Genomic DNA, 23,909 nt, shown 5'->3' with positions numbered 1-23,909 from the left:
CGACTTCGGCCTGGGAAAGGGGCGGGCGAGTGGCTGGCCCCCTTCGAAACCTCTTCGTTAAATCCGAGAGATTCGGTCCTCCGTGAAGGGGAAAGGGGCGGACGCGCGCGGTTCCTCCGCTGCTAGCTGGACCTCTGTATCCCCCCGAAAAATTGGGAATCTCCAGCGCCAAAGGGTTCGTCGCTGGCTCGGAACGAAAGTTGAAAGGAGCCCGAGATTCGTCCCGCTGATAAAGGGGGAAGCCGAGACGCGTAGATGCGGTGCTTTAATTCTGTCGGGATGTTTATCAGAGAAATTTCGAGGGGGACGGGACGGAGGATGTAATACTAAATAATTCCCCGCGAAAATTCCGCCTGCCCTCTCGACGTTTGTAGTTTCAATTTACAAAGGGACGGAGCGTTGTTTCGCTCCACCTCGACGGTGATTTTCTCCCGATCAAATATCGCGTTTTCGGTTGGCTCGAGTCGCGAGAGAGCGAGAGAGAGAGCGACGCGGAGAACCAAGATGGAAGAGGGAGAGGACGGATTTGTCCCGACAAGATTGAAGCTGCAAACTTCTCTTTGAGCGCGCTCGCAATAGAGACCTTCTGCATCTTTCGCGGCATCGGCGTTCCCTCTCTTAATATTTCTCTTATCGATTCGTTATGCAAATATTGGCGGCGTCTTTTCGAAATCGCATAACATCGTGTACTCCGGGTTATTTTCATTCGTTTCGCGATCTCCGGTAAACGAGGTTCGTGAAAAACATTGTTATTTTACGCTATTGTTTGAAACTACTGAAAATTACGCATTACTGAGTTATTCTTTTATAATTAGTACAAAGATAATGGTTGCTTCTTTGAGAGATTTCCAAAGAAATTATTTAATCGGCGAACTAAATTATAAGCAATGCATTCTTAGAGTTCTTATAGACAAATTTTCAATTGTTAACTCGATTGTTCGGTGGTTAATGTTAAACGGTTTTTTCTTTTTTCCGTTTCTCGGCATTAATCCATCAGGTTTCAGAAATTGGTGAAACGTCAATGTCGCCGATTGATATCCAGGCGTCCCGGAGTCTCGCATCTGTCTTCGATGAAATTGCTGACGCGCCAGCCACTCCGCGAGAACTTTGAACTTTGCGAACAGTTCACAGCTCTAGGAACTTGTGGCTCCCCTGACGAGGATCAAAATCTATCAACGAGCACCGATGGAAACAGGTGTGGCAAGGATATCACGAGCCGAGAGTTAGCGAAGACAGATCGAACGGTGTCACCGCGATCTGTGCTGTCTTCCTTAACGCGTTCGCGGCGTATCGAGAATTGTTTCCGGTGTGAGCAGTGGAACTACTGAATTAACTGTTACGAGAATTTCGAGGATTTTACATATCACTTATCCTTCCATAGCAGAGATAACTATAAAGGAATGATTGACTGTGAAATATTACAATTCTTACGTTATACTATTATCGAATTATTTATCTAGTTATCTTTTTAGCAGAATTGTGTTTCTCCAGTCAACGTATTGATCAACTAATTATCAATAATAAATAATGAAAAGAAATATCAGAATACATTCAGTCGATATTCACCCAGCGAACGCAAATATAATAACAACGTCGACTACGTAAGCCAAGAGGTAAAAGTTGAAACACTGATCAGCGTTGATACGCGGCGAACGTATTAATTTCCGTTCCCTTAATTATCACCGAATCCGTTCTCCCGCGCGAATATACAGGATAATTTCACGGTGTTCCGGGGACTTTTTCTCCTATTTTCTCCCCCGCTTATTCCCCCTCTGCGGTTCGGCTGCCTCTCCCGCGGACATTTCGTGTTATTAAATAATTTTACATTTCCTTTCCTCGGCCGCTTTCACAGGCCGACTGCTTAATTATGCCACGAAACAACCCGGCCTTCTATTTACCTTGCCGCTTTCATCTTCGCCTCGCCACTCTGTGCTCCTCCGTCCGTTTTAATTACGAATCGCCATTGTTTACCCCTCTCGCCGAGTTGTCGGATTCAATTTTATTTTTCCAGTTAACTCTGTCTTTCTCCCTTTCTCTTCTCCTCTTCCTCTCTCTGTCGCGGCCAGATCCACGCAATGGCGGCGGCCTGGGAACGGATCTTCCTTCCGCCTTGGCTTCCCGAGAGTCTCTCCCGGTTTCGTTTTTCTTCCGGGCACGCCGCGAGCCCGGCTGCAATCGATACATCGGATCCCTCTCGACGACCGATGCAGATCCTACAACGTCTCAGGAGCGAAACTCCGAATCCACGATTCGGAAATCTGATTCCCACCGCTCGCAGCTTTGGTTTTTCTCCCTGCCGGCTGGTCGCCGCAAGTTTCCGCGGTGTCGGAGCTCGACCAACTTTCCACTTTGTTCCTTCGGTTTTCGAAACCGCGAGACAGCTTTCGAGAATTAACGCGTCGCCGTTGCGTGGCTAGTTCAACGATGGGACTTTCACGGGGCGAAGTGCGCGCAATTGGAAATGTATAATACTCAATTATTTAATTAAGTCTACATGTGATCCTTTGCGTGTTTGAAGAATATCATCGTGTTACTTCGACCAGAACGTTGAAAAGTTTACGAACTAGTATCGTTCAGTTGCACGATTTACTGTAGTTTGATTCTCTTTGAGCGTTGAGACCAACCAGTTGAGTCTGTGATTGGAATAGATCGATTGTTCGAATACCTTACAATTTACTTGTAATTTATTTACAATCGAATGCTCGTAACGCTCAGTTTGAAGCTGCACTCATCCGCGACGCGGTTTCTCTTAAATTTCTCTTACGAATTAATCCTTTCGCGCACGACGCTGTTGTTCAGGACCACCGCGCGGTTTATATTTGAACTGGGTCAGGTTGAACAACAGCGCTCGTTACCCGCCAAACCCCACCCATGTTTACCTTTGTTTCCAATTTGCTTTTATTTCACGCGTTATTTATATCCTCCAGTTCTCTCTCCCCCCCCTCTCTCACTCTTTCCCTCTCCGTCCCTCTCTCATATTCGACATGACTTTTTTATATTTCCCCCGTTGTCATTTTCGTTGCGTTTATTATGCGCCGGCCGCGACAAAGAGGATTTTATTAGCGTTACATCCCGCGAGACTTTCGGATAACTGCGCGGAAGCCCGGCTCCGCCATGTTCCGCTTTTAAAAAATGGATTCCCTCGAGCAGAAATTAGATTCTCCAGCCGAGAAAGACGACGCAGGGTAGGGAGGCTTGTATCTCCGCGTTACACGGTCAGCCTTCGTTTTCCTTTTTCCAATGTTTCATACTCAGAATGCGTGGAATATTAAGCCGGAATTGCCCGTGGAAGCGATCGTTTTCGACGTGCTCGCGTTCTCGAAGGAACGGGCTGGCGGGAGAGCGTTGCCTTGATGGCATTAGCGCTCGCCGTTGCCGTTCTCCTGTTGCCTTTTCCACGTCAGAAGCCGTTGAATAAGTTCCCGCGCTCCCTTCCTACCTCGCCGTCCTTTCTTCTCGTTCCTTTTTTCAACCCTTCCTTTCACCGGCTTCGTCCCGTTCGCTCCGTCTCCCCTTCCTTTCTCATCTCCACTCCGTTTTACATACGAATACATTCTTCCTTTCTCTCTTCTTCTCTCTATTTCCTTCTTTCATACACTCTTCCTCATTCTCTGTCTCTCTTCTCTCCGTTTCTTCCTTTCACACTCTCTTTCTCATTCTCCCTGTCCCTCTCTCTATCTCTCTTTCTCTAGTTCCTTTGCCAGCGCGGATCGAGCGTCGTTCGACTCGCAATTTTCCAGCGAACCTTCCGCACCGACAATGCGACCGGCGAAACGAGCCCGCGTCAAACGTCACGACGGGGACACAGACGATTGCCGGAGCGACGGCACTGCCGCCGATCGATATCCGATCGTTAATTAGCGAAACCGACGCGATCGTCGGTTACGCGACGCGGCTGAAAAACGGCCGGATCGACCGTGATTCCCCGTCTGCCGTGTATCGTCGAGACGGAAGTCGACGAAGACGTTGAACCCTCGTCCCCCGCGCGTCGCTGTATCGAAAGGCGTGAACGTGCAACCCCGGTCGGTCGGGTTGTCGCGAGACGGTTCCGGCGACGTGCAATCGATGATCTAAATTTAAATTCAAACACGTCTCCCGGCCGCCTTTGATGTTCCTCTGCGCGTAAACGGGACAGACTCGCAGCCGGCTTTTTTCCTTTTGCCGCGCCTCGCTCTTCCGCGCCCGCATCGCCTCGCGCCACTCTCACTCAGAAAAACATTCCCCGCGGTACGCGCGACGGGAAATAATATTGGGATGGGTCGTCGTCCTGGAACGAAGCTTTTGTTCCTCCGGTAGCATCCTTCACGGGATCGCGACGAGCGCCGACGATCGAACCACACCGCGGAACAGGTTGCCGTTGCTGCGGATGTTGGGACGCGGCATATTTCGGCAGAAGTTGATGTGTAACAAAGTGGAAAGCAAACAACGTTTCTAAATTGAAGCGCAACAACGTTTTCAAGTTAGAGTAACAAAGTATAACAAAGTTGACCAATTAAAATGCAACAAAATGGGACGGTAATTAACGTGTAACAAATAACATAGTAGTACAAATGCCTAGGTTTTACACTCGATAATCACGCGTTTAACCCTTTGCGGATGAAGATTCTCTGAAATAGACAGAACCCTCGACAGAAGCTAAATTATTCGATCACTTGAACAATAGAAAAATAGGAAACTACGTAACTCTATTCTATTCGGTGCTCCAAATATGAAAATTCGATCTCGTTCAAATGTCGACGTCCGCGAAGGGTTAAAGGTAACTACAGTTACTTTCCCCACAGTTGCACGAACAGGACTTTCCCTTTATCCCGCTGTAACCCCCATTCTCACAGGAGCCTCGTTTCGGACCGCGGGATCCTTCGAAATGATTATCGAAGCGAATTACGAGGTTCCTTTCGGCGGTCGGAATTAAAACCTGACGGCAGGGCAGCCGAGGCGTCTGGTTGCATTTACGCTGCTAAAAGGATCACCGTTCGCGTCGACGTGTTCCGTTGGCCTCGGTCGAAACACCGTCTGCCAGAGGCTCTGTTCATTTATTTCTCCGATTACATTATGCCCCCGGTGATGCCCGGTTTGTTACGATAATTAAGTTTATTGTCACTCGTTATCGTCGTTCGCGAATCCTTTTCAAAGGACCGCGCCGCGCGATGGGACGCGGCCCTCTCGCTCGCTCGCATTAAAAAGTTTGCTCCTCGCGAGAGCCTCGCTTCGGAATTCATTCTCCTTCTCCCGGTCCTGGGCCGGGTTTTATTTTATACGGGACTTTAAGCGCGACGACGACACAAAGTTTCCTGTTGAAAAGGGGCGGCGAGCCGCTGCGCGAAAACGCCGCCCCGCCGGATCCTTTTTAAATTCGAAAACTTTGACCGAGAAGGAAAAATTTGCCTCGGCCCCCGAGCCTTGTTCCGGCACGGGGGCGGGCAGCCGGCTAATTCCGAGCTGAAAAGGTTAATGAAATTCTTCCCGAGGAACATTTTCGAGAACGCGGCGGGCGCGCGATGAATATGCGACCGTCGCGATTCCATTCAGAAGTTGCCGCTTCCAGCCGCGGACTGAAAGGTCGCGTGCTTGTTTCTCTGTTTTCCTTTTTCCCCGCCGGGCAAGACGCAATTTTCTTTCGCCGCGTCCGATAACCGGTGCGCCGCGGCGCCGCGCCACGTTGTATTTGCATGCCGGAAAAACTTGCCAGAATTTGTCAGATATTCCGCGCTGACGAAAATTTCAGCGATCATAAAAGTTTAAAGAGCTTCCCGGGGAAGTTTCGGGCTCATTCTTGTCACCGGTGACGACTTCGTCTTCTATTTATTTCTTCGTCTTCCGCTTCTTGCCGCTCGGTTTCTTTCCGGTCGGCTATCTTCGCGTGTAACTCGCTTTGGATAGCGGAACGATAAAAGTCTACGGCGTTAGGAAAATATTTTGAAGTTGAATATTTCTTTGGGAACTACTTCGTACTGTGTATTATGAATTCGGGATGGAGAGAGCACAAGGGGAAATACATCCATATTGATATTATCAGATAAATGAAAGTGTAAAAGTTTACGTTGCGACTCGTTCAAGTGAAAGGAACGACTCAACTTACATTGACAATTATTGTAAAATTGTGATTAAGTTACAAGCTTAACACTAGAACTACCGTACCAGTCAAAATGACTGGTTTCGATTTTTTAGCAATTATTGATATCTTCGAAGCATCGAACATTCGAAATGATTTTGAAAATAAATAGCTTCATTTGAGTACTATAACGAATGTCCGAAGAAACTGTAAATAATCTATTGTCACAATTTTTCTGGGAATTGTATATTGATCGTATTAAATGCTCGGTAGTTCTAGTGTTAATTCCAACATGGAACTTTATGAAAAATATGGTCGAACTATACTGCACTGTAGTATGCAATTTACATTACAAAGTTCCCAATTTTCCAGCAAAACCTAGCGTTCCCTTATTTCTTTTTCAATTAATTCGCGGCCACGCGACTGCCGCATAGGTGCGAATCGCAGAACTTTTCCTCGCGTGTCCCCCCAATTACCGGCGGTCTTTCAGGCTTTCTGTGTACACGCGCAATCGGCAAACGGAAGTTTAATCTAAATCCCGCTTTCAGCCAGTCTTTGCACAGCTCTGCTTTGACGGTAACGCGCACACAGCCGGCGCGGCGCGCGATGCTTTGGGCATTCAGCGCGCGGCCGACGGAAATTTTTCACGGAGAAAAAGGAAACTCGAAGACCCTGAGACCCCGCTTTTCAGTCGACGTCGCTTCCTTCGTTAGCCAATTTTTCCCGGTCTCTGAAACACCCTGGAAAAATCACTAATCCGTCCTGTTCGTTGATACACCGTTGTAACTACCTGGTCCCGACATTATTTATCGTCGTACGAACGGCGAGGATTTAATCCTGTTAATACTCGTAATTGCGAGAGTTAGTTGCGCCGGACGCGAAACGAGTGAAAGACCATTTTCACTCGGCTGTCTTTCAGTAATAATTGTATACATTCCTCTATTCTATAGCAGCCATTTTCTCCGCATTAACTATAGAAAACGTACCGCCGCCACCGCTGAAAATCCAATGAATACTTTAAATGAATTTATTTCTTGCATTATGTTATATTATAAAATATTCAGCCGCGCGCACGCCTCGTTCATTCGTCGCGTATAACGGCTCCCGGTTAGCCGTTGAAGTGTTTCGAAACTTTGCTCGGCATTGTAGCTTTATCCATATAGAATCGGCAGAAATATCATCGTGCATCTTACGGTCCATTGAACGAAACGCGTATTCGGCTCAGGCAGAAGTCATTTCACGTTCGCAGCCATTTCCCCGGGCCTCCGTTTCGCGCGTGCAAAGTGCGCCAGTTTAGCGGGCGAAGTCGTACACCCTCTCCGCGCGGAAACTCGATTCTCCATTCACGAATTTAATTTGGCGACGAAACGGGCACTGCAAAGAACCGAGGAGTTTCCTTGTGCAACCGTTGTTGCGGCCGTGAAAAACGGGCTTTTTCTAATTACGAGCCACCGGGTTCGGCCGCTCGCCGATCCCACCAATGGCCCCGATTTTAATTAATCGGACGCCAGACTTGTAAACCAGCCCGGCAACATTCTCCAGCTGCTTCGATCCGCCCCTTCCACCGGTCCTTCAATCGATCTATGTTTCATTTCGCGAGCCCGTGAGAGATTTTATCGACGAAACGGTTTTCCCGGCGATTTCAGCTGGACATTAATCAGTCCCGGATTGCAGTTCCCTTCGGTGTTTCTGTGTTTCGCGAGCCGGTCGATACCTGAAAACCATTCGTAAAGCGTCGAATCTTTCCCGGGATTCGATATCGCTAAGTTTCTTTTATGCTCTAACGTATGCCGTCCAACTTCCGCCCGGCATTTCTACTTAGAAAGTTCAAATATTCGAAGTTACAGCCGCAAGTTCAAAAGCGGATTTGCCGAATGAATCATAAGTCGAGCTAGATTTGATAAGAGTTTTCGAAAACTCCGTCCTCGGAAACTGGGTCTCCCACTCGAAAATCCGGAAACTTCGGATTCGGAATTAATTCCGTTACCAGGGTTTGTCGCTATCTGCAACATCCACCACTCCCTTCCGCCGCTTCTTCGCAATTAACGTCGCCGACCGTCCTCCGTGGCCGCGGTTTCCTTTTTCAATCCGGCTTTAAGCAAGTCCTTCTCTTTCTCCCTCTCTCTCTCTCTCTCTCTCCGTTTTCCTTCCCTTATCTCGGTAATTTCCGACGGAGGGGGTGTGGTCGCGCGCCACGCGTTTTCCAGGAAATCGTAACGTTATCGTCGATGATAACCGGGACATCCGCGGCGAACCGAAACTCCCGACGGAAACGCGGAGTTCTAACGTGACACACAACCGCCGATCGTGTTCCCCCGTAATTTTACAATTTCCCCTCGCGCATCCGGTTTCCTGTACGAACCGATGCGCGCAAGATTTACCGCGTAATATACACCGCCGTTTGCACCGTAATAATGATCCCCGGTTTCTAGGGAAATTCATCTGATGCTGCATTCACAGTCAGAGTGTATTTTTTTCCTTGGAATTCCACGAGGAAAATCGGTGGATATTTTTTCGATCTTTGATGAGTGTATTTGGGATACTTCCTCTATTTTGATGATGAGAAAAACTTCGAAGAGCTTTCTTTTCTAGATTATTTTGCCTTGGAGTATTTTGGAAAGTTGCCAAACGTTTCTGATGTCTGAGCAGTTGGAGAATTCTTTTCCTACTTTGGTGGAATGATTTTTGGAAAATTTCAAATATTTTTTTATTAATAAGACAAGTTTTTGTATTATTGTTCTTTATAGATTCTTATGCAATATCAATGATTGAGTTTGATATTGAAAATTCATTGAAGAAAAATGACTTTGAAATAAGATGTCAACGTTATTATTTTCATAATTGAATAAGAAGATTTTGTAAAAAGGGTAGATACAGAACGAGCTTATGTGAAAACTTTCCTTGTTTCTGCTGGTTTTACCATAATCATTATTGCCAAGCGACAAAGCAAAGAATTTAGCCGCAGGCTGCCGAGAATTAAAGACTTTCCATGGGAGGGAAGGGTAATTAGACGGAAAATAACCCAGCCACCGCTCTATAAAAATTCGCGGTAACGATTTCTCAGGGAAAGTACGCCCTCCGGCATATTAGACGCGAAAACGGCGCAGCCGCCCCTTCGAAAAATCCCGGGGAGTCTTGAACAACTTATTCCTTCTGCTCTTCCCCTCCTCTTCAGCCAATTTCAACTTATTCGATTTCGGAATTGGCATCGAGCTGCCGGATAAAAATTACTTTCCCATCCTTAAGCGATGAAAATCCCGTCGACGGCAAGGATCGACGAAAAAGAGCCGACGATTCGTCTAAAATAATTTTTTCCTCCTTAAACGATCGCACACTTTCCCCGAGAGTTGGAAATCATTTTCTTTCGAGCGGGGAACGTCAAGAAAAGTCGAAAAGCAAATCGTTGGTTTTCTTGGTAATCCCGGCTCCGGTAATTCCGTGCAGCGACAGCACGAACATAACGGTATTAAAATTTCATACGCGAATCCGCGGAGCTTATAAAACTTCGGCTCCCGGCCCCGACAAGCGCGTAACTTTTTCATATTTCATTAAAACCATTCTCGCGGCTTCGAATTACATTCCTTCCTCCCGATTCGCTTTCGGCGAAGCAGCCGGCTAATCTTCCCTCTGCACGATACACAGGGTTTATCGAGGAACTAATTATCCGTCGAGCGGCGATATTTCTTTAATTAAGCCCCGCTCCGCGATGAAAAATGCGACTTGCACCGGACGGGGAGACATTAGGGCGGAAACGTATGAAGAATGGGATTCAAAGGCGAACGCGCGGCAAGAGTGGTGCGGCTCTGTGAGGCAACAACGCGATGCATCATCGTTAGTTATAAAATATGCGCGATGTGGGTTAACGACCGTCCTTCTGATTAAATAACAGACAACTCGTGGCCTCCATTCGCGGATGCCATTGCTCTCGAGGGTTCTTCAACCCTCGCGACCCGCGCGTTACACCTTCTCTTTCACGGGGCGGAGCCATTCAGTGGGGGGAAACTTCATTACGACTTCTAAGACGTACCTGAGGGTAGTCGCCGAATTTCGTTTGGTAATCGAACACATAGAGGTAAGAATTTCGGTGGGATTGACTGTGAAGGTCCGCGGTCCTCGTAGCTGGCGCCACTGTGTTCGCATCGCCCAAGGCTTCCAGCGTTTCGTCCCTGGAAAATTGGAAAGATATCTTTCTAGATGGTGTCGGAAATTGAAGCTTGAATTCTATTATTATCGCGAGCGTCGGGGAACGAGATCGACACTTCCAGAGGGTGAATAAACTCGAGATTAAATCATTTATTTCGATAAATAAACGAGCTCTTCGTATGAACACCGAAGAAATCAAAAACACCGATATTCGAACATAAATTTCGAAACGGAGATGTAAAAGAAATCTATATTGAAGATATAAAAACTATCAGCAGTGAAGCGTAAAAAGTATCAATATTAAAGGGATAAAAAGTATCAGCACTAAGTCATAAAAAATATCAATACCGAGGACATTAATAATATCAATATTGAGACATAAAAAATATTATTGTCGTAGGTATCGAAAATATCAATATTGGAGCATAAAAAATATCAACACTGAGGACATAAAAAATGTCAGTATCGAAGATATCAGTGACAATGAATAATATTGTTTTCAACGTTCCGTGAAACGGGAACAATGTTTATATTTTCGAACCGATGGGATCGAGAAGTCCAGGCTTACTTTATGTTCACCGGATGCTGCACCGGTCGCTCCCAGTCCGTGTACTCGTTGATGATTGTTGCCAATATCTCAGCTTGATGATACGTGTACGTGTTGCGAACGAACTCCCTGAGAATTTTCGTCCTCCTGTCGTCCTCGATGCCGTACTGCGCATCGTGGGCAGTCAAAGAGAAGTACGCTTCCGATCGTACCACACCGATCATCAGATCGTACCTGAGGAAACCGAGATTTTGCATCGAACACGTTGTTCGCTATCTTTGAGCATCTAAACACGTCAAACGAGAACCCGCTTCGCAAACAGTTCTAGATTTCTGTTTCGGAATATCGACATTTTCAATCAATAATTCGATCGGGGCTTATACCGTTAATAATACCCCGTTGACAGATGGAGGCAAAGCAACCGATGCTCATCATGGTTAACTTGGCTCGTGTTTGAGTATGGAATTTGGAGTTGGGACCATAGAGCAAATATGCTGTGCGGACGCGGCTAATGTTTCATAAATATTCAATGGTAAATAGCACTTCGTTAATATTAACCGGTATCGCATATACCCGTTAATTATTTGTGGATACAGAAAACCTTTTAAAACACCACGGTTGATTTCGGAATATCCATAATCGTTCAATGGTATATTCTACGGTATAATGAAATTGACAGGATTAATAAATGAACAACTCGATACTTATGAATATTTCATAACCTATATTTCATTATTATTTCACGATTTAAATGTGCCTGAAATTCATTCTATCCATACATATCAATTTGAAAAAAGACATCCTGTCTTCTATCTCATCCAATCTAATCGATTCTAATCTTAATCAATTCAGCGTCTCCCCTTTTCCAAGTCACGATTCCCAAAGAAAGAACGTTCCTCAATGGTCTCGTCCTAACTCATCGAATGAAGCTCAACATCTCCAGTTCCCTCGCGAACACTTTCTCCCACACCACCCGACGAATGGTCGAACCGTCCTCCGCGTCGAATCGTTTAATACGTCGCGCCGGTTGAATCACTTTCGCAAACTGGTGGGATCAGTGTCTCGAAAACAGGGGCGGCAGCGAGGGGAAAAAACACTGAAAGGGAACAAGAGAAGGAGAGGACGAGCTCTCGCCAGCGCCGCTCGTTTCTGGCAACGGGAAGAACCGGGGCCGGGGAAGCACGACAAAAACGCAGTAATTAAAAGTAGTATATCCGGCGCGTGGGGTGGGGGCGGACCGCGAGAGAGTGCGGCGGCGAGAACGATCGCGGCGGGGGCGAAATGGAAAGGAAGAGGACAAAGAAGGAAAGGGAGGGAGAAAGGTGTGCGGGGGGCGGAAAAAGAGAGGAATAATACGAACGGTTCGAACGAGGGCGGAACGAGAGGAGATCGAGTCGGCGTCGGAGGGGGTCGCAGGAGCGCGACAGGACGCGCGGCTCGAATGTAAGGGTGAGAAATAAAGGGGCCGGGGTGTGGGTACAAAGAGCTCGAAGATAATGGACGGTATGGGCGAGAGGAGACCGAGAAAGGGGGAAGCGGGACAATGTATTCGAAAAAGTTTACGACGGGTGTCGTCTAGGTGAGAGGCTCGGGCTGAAAGGGGTCGAAGGGAGGACTGGCTGCGGGGAGGACGCGCGCCGATGGCGGAACGAAGGAATAGAAGGAATCCACGGGAGGACGCGGGGAACGGGGAGGGGGGCTCGCGAAAACGTTCTATTTATCACCGCGTCGAACGAAAGCAACCTCTCGCCGCCGGCCTCCGCCCTTAACCGAAGTCCAGTAATGAGTTTCCAGCACGCGTTAACCGATCCCCGTTTCTGCGCGACGTTCCGTGTGCTTCCCACCGGTGGAAGGTGGTGAGCGTGCACGATGGAAGAAATACACTCGGCAAGGTGAACGTATAATGGCAAGTATTGGAAGCACGGGGTTCGGTATTAATGAAAAAGGACAATATTACTTCGTAACGACGCGGGGAGCACGCGGAATCACCGGTGGATATCAATTATTCGCGCTCGACGCGTATGGTAACGATATAACGAGTTCTCGTTGAACATTCGAGTAATATTTTCCTTCTCGTTCATAAACGGAATTGGTTTAGCACCTTTTTTAACGATATGAGGGATAGGTGAGCGGAATGTTGTAATCTTTGAAGATTGAACGTCTGATTTGTTGCGTTCTTGTATCACTGGGGTGTTATGGGGTGTTCTCTTTAATCTTTTAATGAAACTAGGAAAATTGGATGCTTCAATTTAACAGTTGAAATTTATATAGTAATCCAATGCTTCTATCTGCTTCTGTTTTGTTTTAAATGAGATGAAGGTTAAAGACAAAAGTAGAATGAGAAGAGCAGAAAGGATTTGTTGGTTTGTTGCGCAACAGAGTGCACAGGATTGGCGGGAAGTTTGCTGCAAATACCTCGAGAGTTTGGCTACGATGTCCTTCCGTAGCAGGATGTTGTTCAGCGTATTGATCGTGTCTACTTGTAGGGTGAAGTCCTGATCTTCTGGATCACCGGGGTCGATCACAACGCCGTCTATACTAGGGCCAAACGCGGGGGCGAATTCCAGGCCCTTGACGGGCACCGAGACCAGCGCGTTCAGTGGCACTTCTCTCAGGCATCTAAGCAATGCCTGAGGATCACCTGCGGTCTGAACAAACAGAACACGTTAGTTTGCATCCGATACGATCTCCGGCCACTGTTCAGCTTACGAGTAACCCTCGCTCACAAAGCCCGTTTGTCTTTGAGATCTTATCGATATAATCGCAATAGCAACGGTCGATCGCTGAAACAATTTCTACTCAATAGATCTTGTTACACTTATCGGGGAAAGATTGATCTACATAGTAGCAAGTGTGCTCGTCAGGTACGTATAATGAAGTTTCACTCTAATTATGCTCGTTGAACACTCTATTGATCATATAATTATCGCGTTTAAAGTGCGCTGTTCAATCTAGCTGCCGCTGGTTCGGAAACAGTTGACATCCACAGCACAGTCCTCAACATTTATAAGTTTCAAAGCTTCACTTCACTTTTTCAAATTTTCGAAAGTTCAAAGGTTCATAATTTCATAACTTCACAATTCTAGTTCAGACTTTTAATACCATGCATTTTATTACACACATAGTATTCAAATACGCTAAACAATCTAAACGGCCCATAATTCTCGTTACGCGCAGTAATAAAAATCTCAGAATCAAACTCATACAAAGAAAATAAGTTACAGTTGCAACCCGAAGGTTGCGCTAGAAGTACGCAACGAGTATTAACCCTTTGCGGACGAAGGTTCTTCGAAATATAGAAAACCTTCAGCATACGCAGCTAAATTACATATCAACTGCTCAATTAATAAAATAAGGAAACTTATTACAGCTTAATATGACGCTTTATTTATTTATTCAAGAATATTTGGGAGTCATTGAAATGTTACCCTTAAATGATACAATTGTGATACTATAAATAAATATAGAAAAAATTGTTGAAAAATGTAGAGGTTGCAATAAAATAGAATGTCGAGTCTGACTCGACATAGGACTACTAAGGGTTAATTTACGTATATTTCCCAATTAGTTTCGAAGAACGTCGTCCATGCCCTACCAGAAAACGTTTCACACTTCCAATGAAAAACTGGCATAACCTATTCACTGCCAGTCACGAATATATTCGTATCAGGAGATTGCCAGTTTGGTACAATCTTGGTTTTATTTGAAACGTATAAGATAAAGCAAAATAACTTGAAAGTATAAGATTTTGATAAACGATAAGATTTATCATTGTTATAAAAGAACAAGGAACATCGTATAGAATAGGACTCGACGTAGGACTGCCAAGGGTCAAAAGAAAGGCGGACAAAGGACGTACTAATCGAGTCGTCGAGCGTGGATTCGCATCGCGCGTTCGCAACGGTTCTCAGGGAAGCATTTCCTCGCCACGAAGCGCAGCGTTCGACATTCGATTGCGGCCTGGCCTCCGTCTAGCAGCCGGCCAGGATTTCCAGGGACGATTACTGGCTGGACGCTAAAGCAATTCATTTGCGTGCAGCCGAATTAAAGTCAATCGGCCCATCGGCCCGTGCGGCGTCACTGAGTTCCATTGCGCGGAACATCCGTTTACCGGGGCTTCGTTAACCCTTTTCGGGGGTGTACGTTTCGCTGGAGACCCCGCCGGGAATTCCGGGAGAAATCGTTAGCCGGTTGGATTCCGTTTGAACACTGGAGGCCCGTTGTTATTGTATCCGGGATTGGATTCAGCCGCCTAGCCGCGCGCTACCGACGATCCGCTCGTTCTTCCTTTCCCCGCACTTTTCACTTCCTTCGGAAACGGAGCATCGTCGAACGAGAATATTATCCGAGGACGCGCCTGTTCGAACGCTGATCGATGGAAACAGGAATCAGAAAACTCGCAGGACTCGATAAACGTTTCTGTTAAGAGAGCAAACATGTTGAATCCGCGCTCTACTTTCTGCCCAATATTTTCGAATTCCGGAATTTATTCAGCGTCTGCTACTTTGCTCCGAATACACGGAGAATCGCGATTCAGTCGTTGCAAATTGAAAATTTAAATATTAACCCGTTCGAAGCCTGTGACGCAGGCATTTGAAATTCTTTAGGTGAATACCGATTACGCGGTCGTAAGTTATTTTACACTTTTCGGAACTCCGGTCGCTTGATTCTATGTGATTTTAAAATCCGCAGCTGAGTAGTCGTAATTGCGGTATTTATCTATAGAATCTTCGAAATTATACAGTTACAAATCTCGCGTCGAGTTTCCTACAACAGAGAACAACATTCCCGACATTGTCGTCGATTTCCAGTAACGCGGATCTACCTTTTCGAAACGCAATCGTTACCGATCCCCCGTCACGGCGCTTCTGTCTAATTCCGTGCACCGATCTGCCGGATTTCGGGGCGAAATTAATTCCGTCATTTTTCTCGCGAATCAAATTCAATCAATCCCGGCCGCGACTATCCACCGCTACAGCATGATTCCATTTCGTTTTCCATTTCGAGCGAATCCACTTTTTTTTCCGCTCGACGGAAGCGAGGCGGCAGGAGAAAACGGGGAGTGAAAGAGGAAGAGGCGGGGGGTGGGGCGGGGGGAGGAGGAACAATTGCTCGCGTTTAGCCCGATCCCGCGTTTAATCGTTATTTTCAATCGGCTGAAAATCGAGGGGCTGTTTAGGCTCGCCTACGCGGAACGGGTAACGGCGGAGTGCTCGTAAGCATCCGACGCCCATCGATATTGCCTCTCGATATCGTTCGATAAAAAGCTCGATCGCGATACCGTCGGTACCACGTATCCCGCGATGTCGTTACATCCTTCGAGTTAGAAACACGAAATTGCAGGACGAGGATCGTGGAAATTATGAAGGACCACGCGGCACTTCAGCCGCCCGTATCGGTTTTCGATTTTTCGCTGCTGCGCCGCGCCGCCATACACGCTCCGCGTCCCCTAAAACACGCTATTGCCGCTCTCAAGGAAACACGCGTTAAGTGGTATTGCTCCTTCATGAGTCAGACGTCCGTACCTAAACGGGAGATGATGGTGTAATCTCTGTCGCGATGTTGACTCTTCGTTGCTAGACGGATCTTCGATGATCTCTCGCGAACACTTTTCCAAGGAGGTGGAACTTTAACTGAATGCTTTGAAGCCTTTGAATTTTCGAAAGAATTTTAGAAACTTTAGAGAATTAGTGTAGGGCTAAAATAAAAACTAAGTCCGTAGACAGGTTAAATATATTTATTACGTGACATGGCTCTAACGAGGAACTAACTGCTTTTCCTCAGCTGCTTTTCTAAACAGAACTCTTCAGACGAGGGCGTACGTGACCCAGGTTATGGTGGTCCCCTCGGTCGTAAATTAGTCAATGGGCCTGGACTATCTCTCAGGCCCCCAAGTATCGACACGCAAAAGGGCGAACCGTCTACACTATGACTTTCGAGGGTAGCACTAGGTTTACGGGCGTTTATTGTACTTCATTCTATTATTCCTAAAAGAATCGATGCTCGTTTATTTAGATTGCGGAAACTGGAGTTTTGATGGTAGGTAATTGGGGTACATGTCAGTGTGATCGCATCAATAGAATCAAAAGCATTTACAAAATAATATTTCTAAAATCCAATATGCGTCAATTCGACGCGTTCCGTAAACCTAGTGTTAGTCGAATAATATCCCTTCTGCATGTCAGACATTCTCGACCAATAAAACAGACGTTGTCTACTTTCAATTAAGATTAGCCGAATATGTTCTTCAAAATTTGCGAAGATTCTCAAACAAACATTTGCCAACAAACTGGAATTTTATTTTCGTTCAGGCTTCTGAAGTCACGTTTCTTGTTTACTATACCATTGGGACGTAACATTTCCGTCTGTATGCAGCATTGGAGACTACGCGCCACTTTGCGTCACTGTTCAAGCACCACTCATTACCCTGCACCGTTGCAATTAATGTATATCATCGCCGTGGTTATACGTGTAGCATTTTTCGCGTTACGCCGTGCAACGCATCGACGCGCCATAGGGAATCGTGTATCGGTTGCGCGGGAAATTTCGACCGGTCCGAAAGTGTTGTCGCGTGGCCGACTTTCGCACGCGGGGGAATTCCCATTCCGCGGGCAAACAATTTACAAAACAACCTGGCCGACAGCGCCGGGGACAGCTACACGGGGACGTAGCGTGGCCGGACATAAATTAAACTATCAGATTAAACCGGCGGAAACGGTGTTTTTACGTCCGTTAGTTACGCACTACCAATTATATTAACGGTGCGTTTCAATTAAGCTAATATGCGCCCGGGACGACGCGCTATTCGCCCGCCGGGAGTTAGCTCGTGTTTTCACGGGAGTAATACGCGTTACGAAAATATCCTCTCGTCGAACGGAATTGAACTAATGGCGATACGGGGAGTTAAAATTATATCCGACGTTCGGCGATACCGAACGAGCTGACTAATCGTTTGTTTTCAGCGATACGCGAAATTGGCGTGTCTTCGCGGCGGTTCGAAAACTGGAATCGATTCCCGCGACGAGCATTTTAATTGGATAGCCTAAAGTTCGCGTTAGCGTTTAAAGAATCGTGAAATAGTGGAGTCCACATTGTTCGAGAGCACGGAGGAAATAGTTTCGCTCGCTGGAAAAGCCGTTCACCGAATTATTCGCTTCAGAGTTGTCACCGAACTGGGACCTTAATGTAATGTACTCCAGCCGGCACTCACCCACGAGCAATTTAGATGTTTGGCAACTTGCAGAGCGTAATTTGCGGCTCCTCTCACCAGCGCCCACGGAGAAAGCGCGCTGCCCGACATCAGCACGCTGCGATGGAACAGCAAACCTGGAATGATTAAAGAATGATATTTCAGTGGTGGTTCGGTGTTGCTGTTGTTCTTTCAACGCGTTCGCTGCTGCGATAGTCACCGATAACCGATGTTTCTAAATTGTTTGAGAATAATTCTACTATGTAAGATGATTGGTGTTCGATGAACATGTTTAACAATAGATTTACGGAGATGTATTCTATATTTCATTCTATCGTTCCTAGAAGAATATATGTTTATATAGCTTGCGAAACTTAGCGTTTCAAGAACAGAGAATTACTATGAGTATTCACAAAATTGCGTCAATAAAAATCGAGAATTGTTACGAAATAATGTTTAAAAAGTTCAATATTCATTAAATTGACGAACCCCGTGAATCTAGTGTTAATAACGTAAGTTGATCATAGTGTAATGAAACGCTCGAGGTTTCCGTGGCAGTTAACGTGTTTAATAGTAGATTTTGACCCTTCTAGTACATGAGGAATTTCGAAATGCAAGATGTAGTAGGCAAACGGTAGTACAATAGTCAGATGCACGCATATTTCACTGAAGTCAGACAGTTTAACGGATCCTGCTTGACTAAGTACTTTTAAATTCTACTTTAACTCTCTCGCATCATAAGCGCATATATTCGCGCCATCTTTCGGGACATTATAAGCGCATATGAACGTGAACACAAACAGTTACACCATGTCCATCATTATTATAAAGGTTTGCTGGTCAACATTTTCCAATAGTCATCGATATAAGTTCATCGAAGAATACTCGCAAACGTGTGGATTGTATATCACTGTTGAATTATTACTAATGCTGGCAAAATCAAAAATGCCCAACGTTCATATATCTTTAGTCCAAACAAAGATAGAAAGGCAGCTAGATGTATCTGGATTTTCTCACGCGAAGTCAAGAGACTTTTCTCCAGACAAGGCCATAAACGGTCTTGTAAAGGAAAGCGGAACCCAACTTACTTTTGGGTGTTCCGAGTCAATCGCATTCGAGAACTTGAAAGAGCTAGACGTGTTTACCAAAGTCGTTATAATAGAGTCACACTGTAAAATATCTACTGTTTCGTTATTTAATCATCCATTTCCAAAGATCACAAGAAAAAGAAGACACATTTTATTTCTCACGTTTCTTTGTTTGCACCACTCTGTTTATAATTTTCTATACGTTTCAAACCACTTTTATTTTGATGCAATAGAACAGATTTTTGGTGATATGGGCCAATTTTACACTTCTTCGAATGATGCAAATGGGTTAAGGCGTTATCCACACTTCAGAGGCGTGCCCATGATCGCGGAAGTGGCTGATACGCGAAAAGGGACCAATCCACCTGCGAGAAACCGGTTCGCTCGACGAGCTATCCAGCAAAATCAAACGGGAAAGTTGAAATAAATCTTCAGCTGGAGTAAAGTGCAGCTACTTCGGTCTCTGTGGGACCAGTATCGCGGAAAAATCAAGTACACCGGCCAACACGGAGCTCATGGAGAGACAGGTCGTCCGCGGCGAGGGAAATTCATCCGGTTGGTTGGCATGGAAGTGGCATACGTCGCGGTTTAAGAACAGGATTCTAAATGATCACGGAAATCTGTGACCTCGCGCGAGTCTCCGCTCTGCCAATAGCACCCACTTCCTCGGTTACAAATCAAGAAGAAAGGGGAATCGAGGAATCTCGAAATTGTGTCTCTGCGAAATGCTGTCTTTCTTTCCTGGAATATTCGAAACATCTCTCGAGGAAAATATCTACAGTGTTCGATCTACTCTGTTCCTACCGTATATTGTGGAACTTAACCTTTGCACGCGAAAGGTGACTTCCAGTCACCATTTCATTCGACACAGTAAAATAAAATTTGAAATTCAATACTTAATTCTTTGCACTCGAGAGGTGGACTCTCAGTCACCACGTGATTCGATGCAACGAAACTATGAAGTTGAATATTTAATATTTCAAATTAAAGTTTGCATTGCTACGTGAAATATTTAAATAAAACACCTCTGTTGCTTAATTTATCTATGAATCATCGTTAAATCAGTTTCAAACAATACGACCTATATCTCGTCAGGAAACGTTGAATATTTCCATCGAGAAACTTTCGAGTGCAAAGGGTTAATAAATAAACATTGAAATAAGACAATCCATCTGAAAATAATGAATATTTATGATAAAATATATAGTCTAGTGCAAAGGATTCACACTAATCAGTATTCACCGAAATATACAGTCGAAGCAATTCTGTCTACAACTTAGAAATCGAAAAATCAAAATCTGCATATTCTCTCAACCCTCTTATATCTTGCAGATCCAAAAATAGTGGATATCTTTCTACAAATAATTATCATCCCAAATTCAGATGGAACAACAGTAAAAATGTTAAACAAACGACGATGAAATGATTATCCCCGTGACTCATGATTCGACGTTTCAGCGTTGGTACGCCAGTTTCAGCCGCGACTGCGATCCCGATGATACTTAAATCACAGACGTCGTTAATCTTCGGTATTGGTGGCGGTCCTCATCGTGGACGAGTAATCCTATCGCAGCGGTTTACGACGATACATCATTATCCGAGCGAAAGCGGCGCTCGACGACGCCGGCGTGTATTTTGAGAACGGATTTCCGAAGGATTTCCACGGGAAACGACGTCGACGAGGGCGGCGGCCCGGGATATCAAAGATTTTCGGTCGCGCGCGGTTATCGTGGTTTCGGTTGGCTTCGTTAGCGGATCAAGATAACGTTGTTTTCGCGGCTCGAAACAAAAGCGGCCGCGCCCGCCGTTTTCCCCGATCCCCCGTTTAATCGGGAACTTGGGAGTCGTTAATCTTCATATTGGACGCCGAACGACTCGCCCCGAGATCTTGCGGCGATTGTATTCATCGTTCGATGAAGTGAGCCGAGACTGATAATACGGTGCTTTAAGGCACTGGCTATTTTGCAACTTCGAAATTGTCGTGGGAGAATCTTACGCAAATTCTTTCTTAAGTGGATTGTGTTTCAGTAATTAGAGTTATGGAAAATTTGGTGTAATCGATTAAGGACTGTTTAACTAGAACTACCGAGCATTTAATACGATTGATATGCAATTCCTATACAAATTGTAACAATAGATTATTTTCAGTTTCTTCAGGCGTTCATTATAATACTGAAATGGAACTATTTATTTTCGAAATCGTTTCGAATATTCAATGCTTCGAAGATATCAGTAATTGCTGAACAAAATAATCGAAACCAGTCATTTTGACGAGTACGGTAGTTCTAGTGTTAATTGTAAATAATAGCTCGATTAATACAAAATAAATATTTTTGCATTGACTGCGACCCATTGTCCGACAGTTCGATGAGGATGAGGAATTTGATAAGCTCGGCGATCGCGACTTTGATTACGAACGCGCAGGTATGGTAGGTCTTCTGAATTTTTCTGAATAGGATTAGATAAACAGCATTTCGCAACTGATTAATGAATATTTACGTCGATTTTGATCCGTCTAGTTTTAAACCTCTAATTTCCAAGGTCTAAATGATCAAAAATCAATTTTTCTAGGAACAATAGAATGAACTGTATAATAAATGTCCGTAAACCCAGTGCCAAGTTCCTTGAACTCATTTGAACTGTTGGATTTGCAAATTATTAACCGGTCATTAGCCTACCTAAAAATTCAGAACTGAGAAAAGATATTAGTCCATCTATCTTCTTCGAGAACAAGAAATCACCGGAATTTATAAGAAAAATCCATTTATTTCCATACCAAGCAACGAATTTCAGATCATCTGCGTGTCACCTATTTCCCGAAACAAAGACCGCAATGTGGATGGATTGATTCGAGGCGAGGCTGACCTCGCCGTTAGATCTCGATCGATCCGCGGCCCGGAGCAATCTCGGCGGATGGTTTTGTCGCGATGAAGCCTGTCGATACGTATTCGAGAATCTTGCGGGGAACACGATACTTATCGCGAGCCAAGATGCGTCGAGCCATTAGCTCTAGTCACCATCAATGTCCGAGCACCAGCAGCAGTTCGGACGACGCCCCTTTGCTGTCCCGGTATCTGTCACTCAACGCACGGACGCTGACTGACGGTTTCCCCCTTAACTAACGCGTGTTTCTGTAATGCCCGCGCGCTCTGCGACAACGTTGCGTCACGCGTCTTCGGCGACGATCAAAGCGCAGAAATTAATTTTAACAACAACAACCACCGCCGCATCGATTACTTTCTCCCCTATTTTTTTTTTCTCGCTCCACCCCTCCGGCCGGCCGGCAGTTATCGGAGAATCAATGAGTCAGCTTCAATTGAACGGAACAGTTCAATTATGGATAGGCTACGCGGATGGAGAAGTGGAAAAACGTTTCCGACAGACTTCATTTGTCCACGCTGCTGAAGATTCTGTCGGGGCAATACACGTCGGTGCCGCTGTTGTGCGGCCGGAGTTGCTCGATATCCAGTCATGGGAAAATTAACCTGTCAGCTCACCCATTAATATGCATATGTCCTGTTGGTAGCAGGCAAGATGGCGCACTGCAACATCCGTCACCTAAGAGTACGACACACTTTGGCCAGTATACCAATTAACCTAGATCAATGATAACCTCGTAAACCCTTAAAAGCGTCGATGACCGTCGAATGCGTGCGCTGCTATCTTTCGTGAGGCGATTAGCGACTCGCCTGTATCGATTGCTTTAATTAGCGGTCGTGCGCTTACTGTGCGATGCTGGGTGCACCTAATCACTTTGGAGAAGATGGTATTTGAAACTTTTATTGTAGAAAGTTGTATTACACGTTAGAGTCATGAACACTAAAAAACGAGGTATGCACTGGTATTGTATCGTTTAAATAACGAAATGATTTGTTTGAAAATTTCTATATTAGGTTCGAAAGTTAGTTAATACGGCGACGTTCGTCCCTGAAGAGATAAATACTAGAAAACAAGAAAACTATAACTAAATATAGAAAGTTGTACTATACGTTAAAGTGATGAACACTAAAAACGAGGTATACACTGGTATTGTATCGTTTAAATAACGAAATGATTTGTTTGAAAATTTCTATATTAGGTTCGAAAGTTAGTTAATACGGTGACGTTCATCCCTGAAGAGTTAAATACTAGAAAATAAGAAAACTATAACTAAACGTAGAAAGTTGTACTATACGTTAGAGTGATGAACACTAAAAACGAGGTATGCACTGTTTAAATAACCAAATGATTTGTTTGAAAATTTCTGTTTTGGGTTTCAAAGTTAGTTAATATGGCGACGTTCGTCCCTAAATAGTTAAATACTAGAAAACAAAGAAACTATACACGGATCTTCTATTCGAGCAACTACTTGCTCGCAACCTTCTATTCTAGCTACAAAAGTTTGTCGTTAAAATAACGAAATTCATTTTCAAGGATTTAACGTATACTTCGAATGCCCTTGTAAACCTCCATTTAGTGTCCCATTCGCGACCCAGGAAAAATAATTTTCGAGAGATATTTTAATTACTGCCGCGACTTTTCATTTTGTTTACGACGCGGCGCATCCACCACGCTGTACACTAAATACACATTCGGGTGGTCTTTTGTGTGTATTGTTGGCGTACGCGTGACATAGATGTACAGAAAAGGAAGCCGTAACATTTCATAACTACCTTCCATGTCATACATTATCTTGATAACCTACATGACACAGAGAAATGCCGGAGAGCGAGCGAGCGAGCGAGCGAATGTAACGCGTATTATTATTACGCGTACTTCAAATTTCCCGGGCTTCGTTCAAAACGACGTGTCTGAATGAAAATAAAAACGACCGGCGGAACATACAGAGTAACGTTGCGCCATAAATTTCGCGGTGCCGTGTGTTAACGTTTCAATATTTTACGCGGTGCG

At 45.1% G+C, this 23,909-nt stretch overlaps 1 protein-coding gene across 2 annotated transcripts in view; it reads right to left on the bottom strand.

Annotated features, from left to right (window-relative positions):
- Nlg3 (Neuroligin 3) overlaps positions 1-23,909 on the bottom strand; it is a 396,857-nt gene that overhangs the window by 6,077 nt on the left and 366,871 nt on the right. For both annotated transcript variants that reach the window (XM_076365758.1, XM_076365759.1), the window contains 4 exons: positions 17,953-18,068; positions 13,158-13,390; positions 10,764-10,976; positions 10,080-10,218 (listed from right to left, as the gene is read on the bottom strand). In XM_076365758.1, coding sequence (XP_076221873.1) covers positions 10,080-10,218; positions 10,764-10,976; positions 13,158-13,390; positions 17,953-18,068 — 701 coding nt within the window. The remainder of the gene's footprint in view (positions 1-10,079; positions 10,219-10,763; positions 10,977-13,157; positions 13,391-17,952; positions 18,069-23,909) is intronic.

Source organism: Nomia melanderi, chromosome 3 (genome assembly GCF_051020985.1).
Source record: "Nomia melanderi isolate GNS246 chromosome 3, iyNomMela1, whole genome shotgun sequence".
In the NCBI taxonomy this organism is placed as follows: domain Eukaryota; kingdom Metazoa; phylum Arthropoda; class Insecta; order Hymenoptera; family Halictidae; genus Nomia; species Nomia melanderi.
Note: the sequence above shows the minus strand (reverse complement) of the source record. Positions and strands in the feature narration are given on the sequence as shown.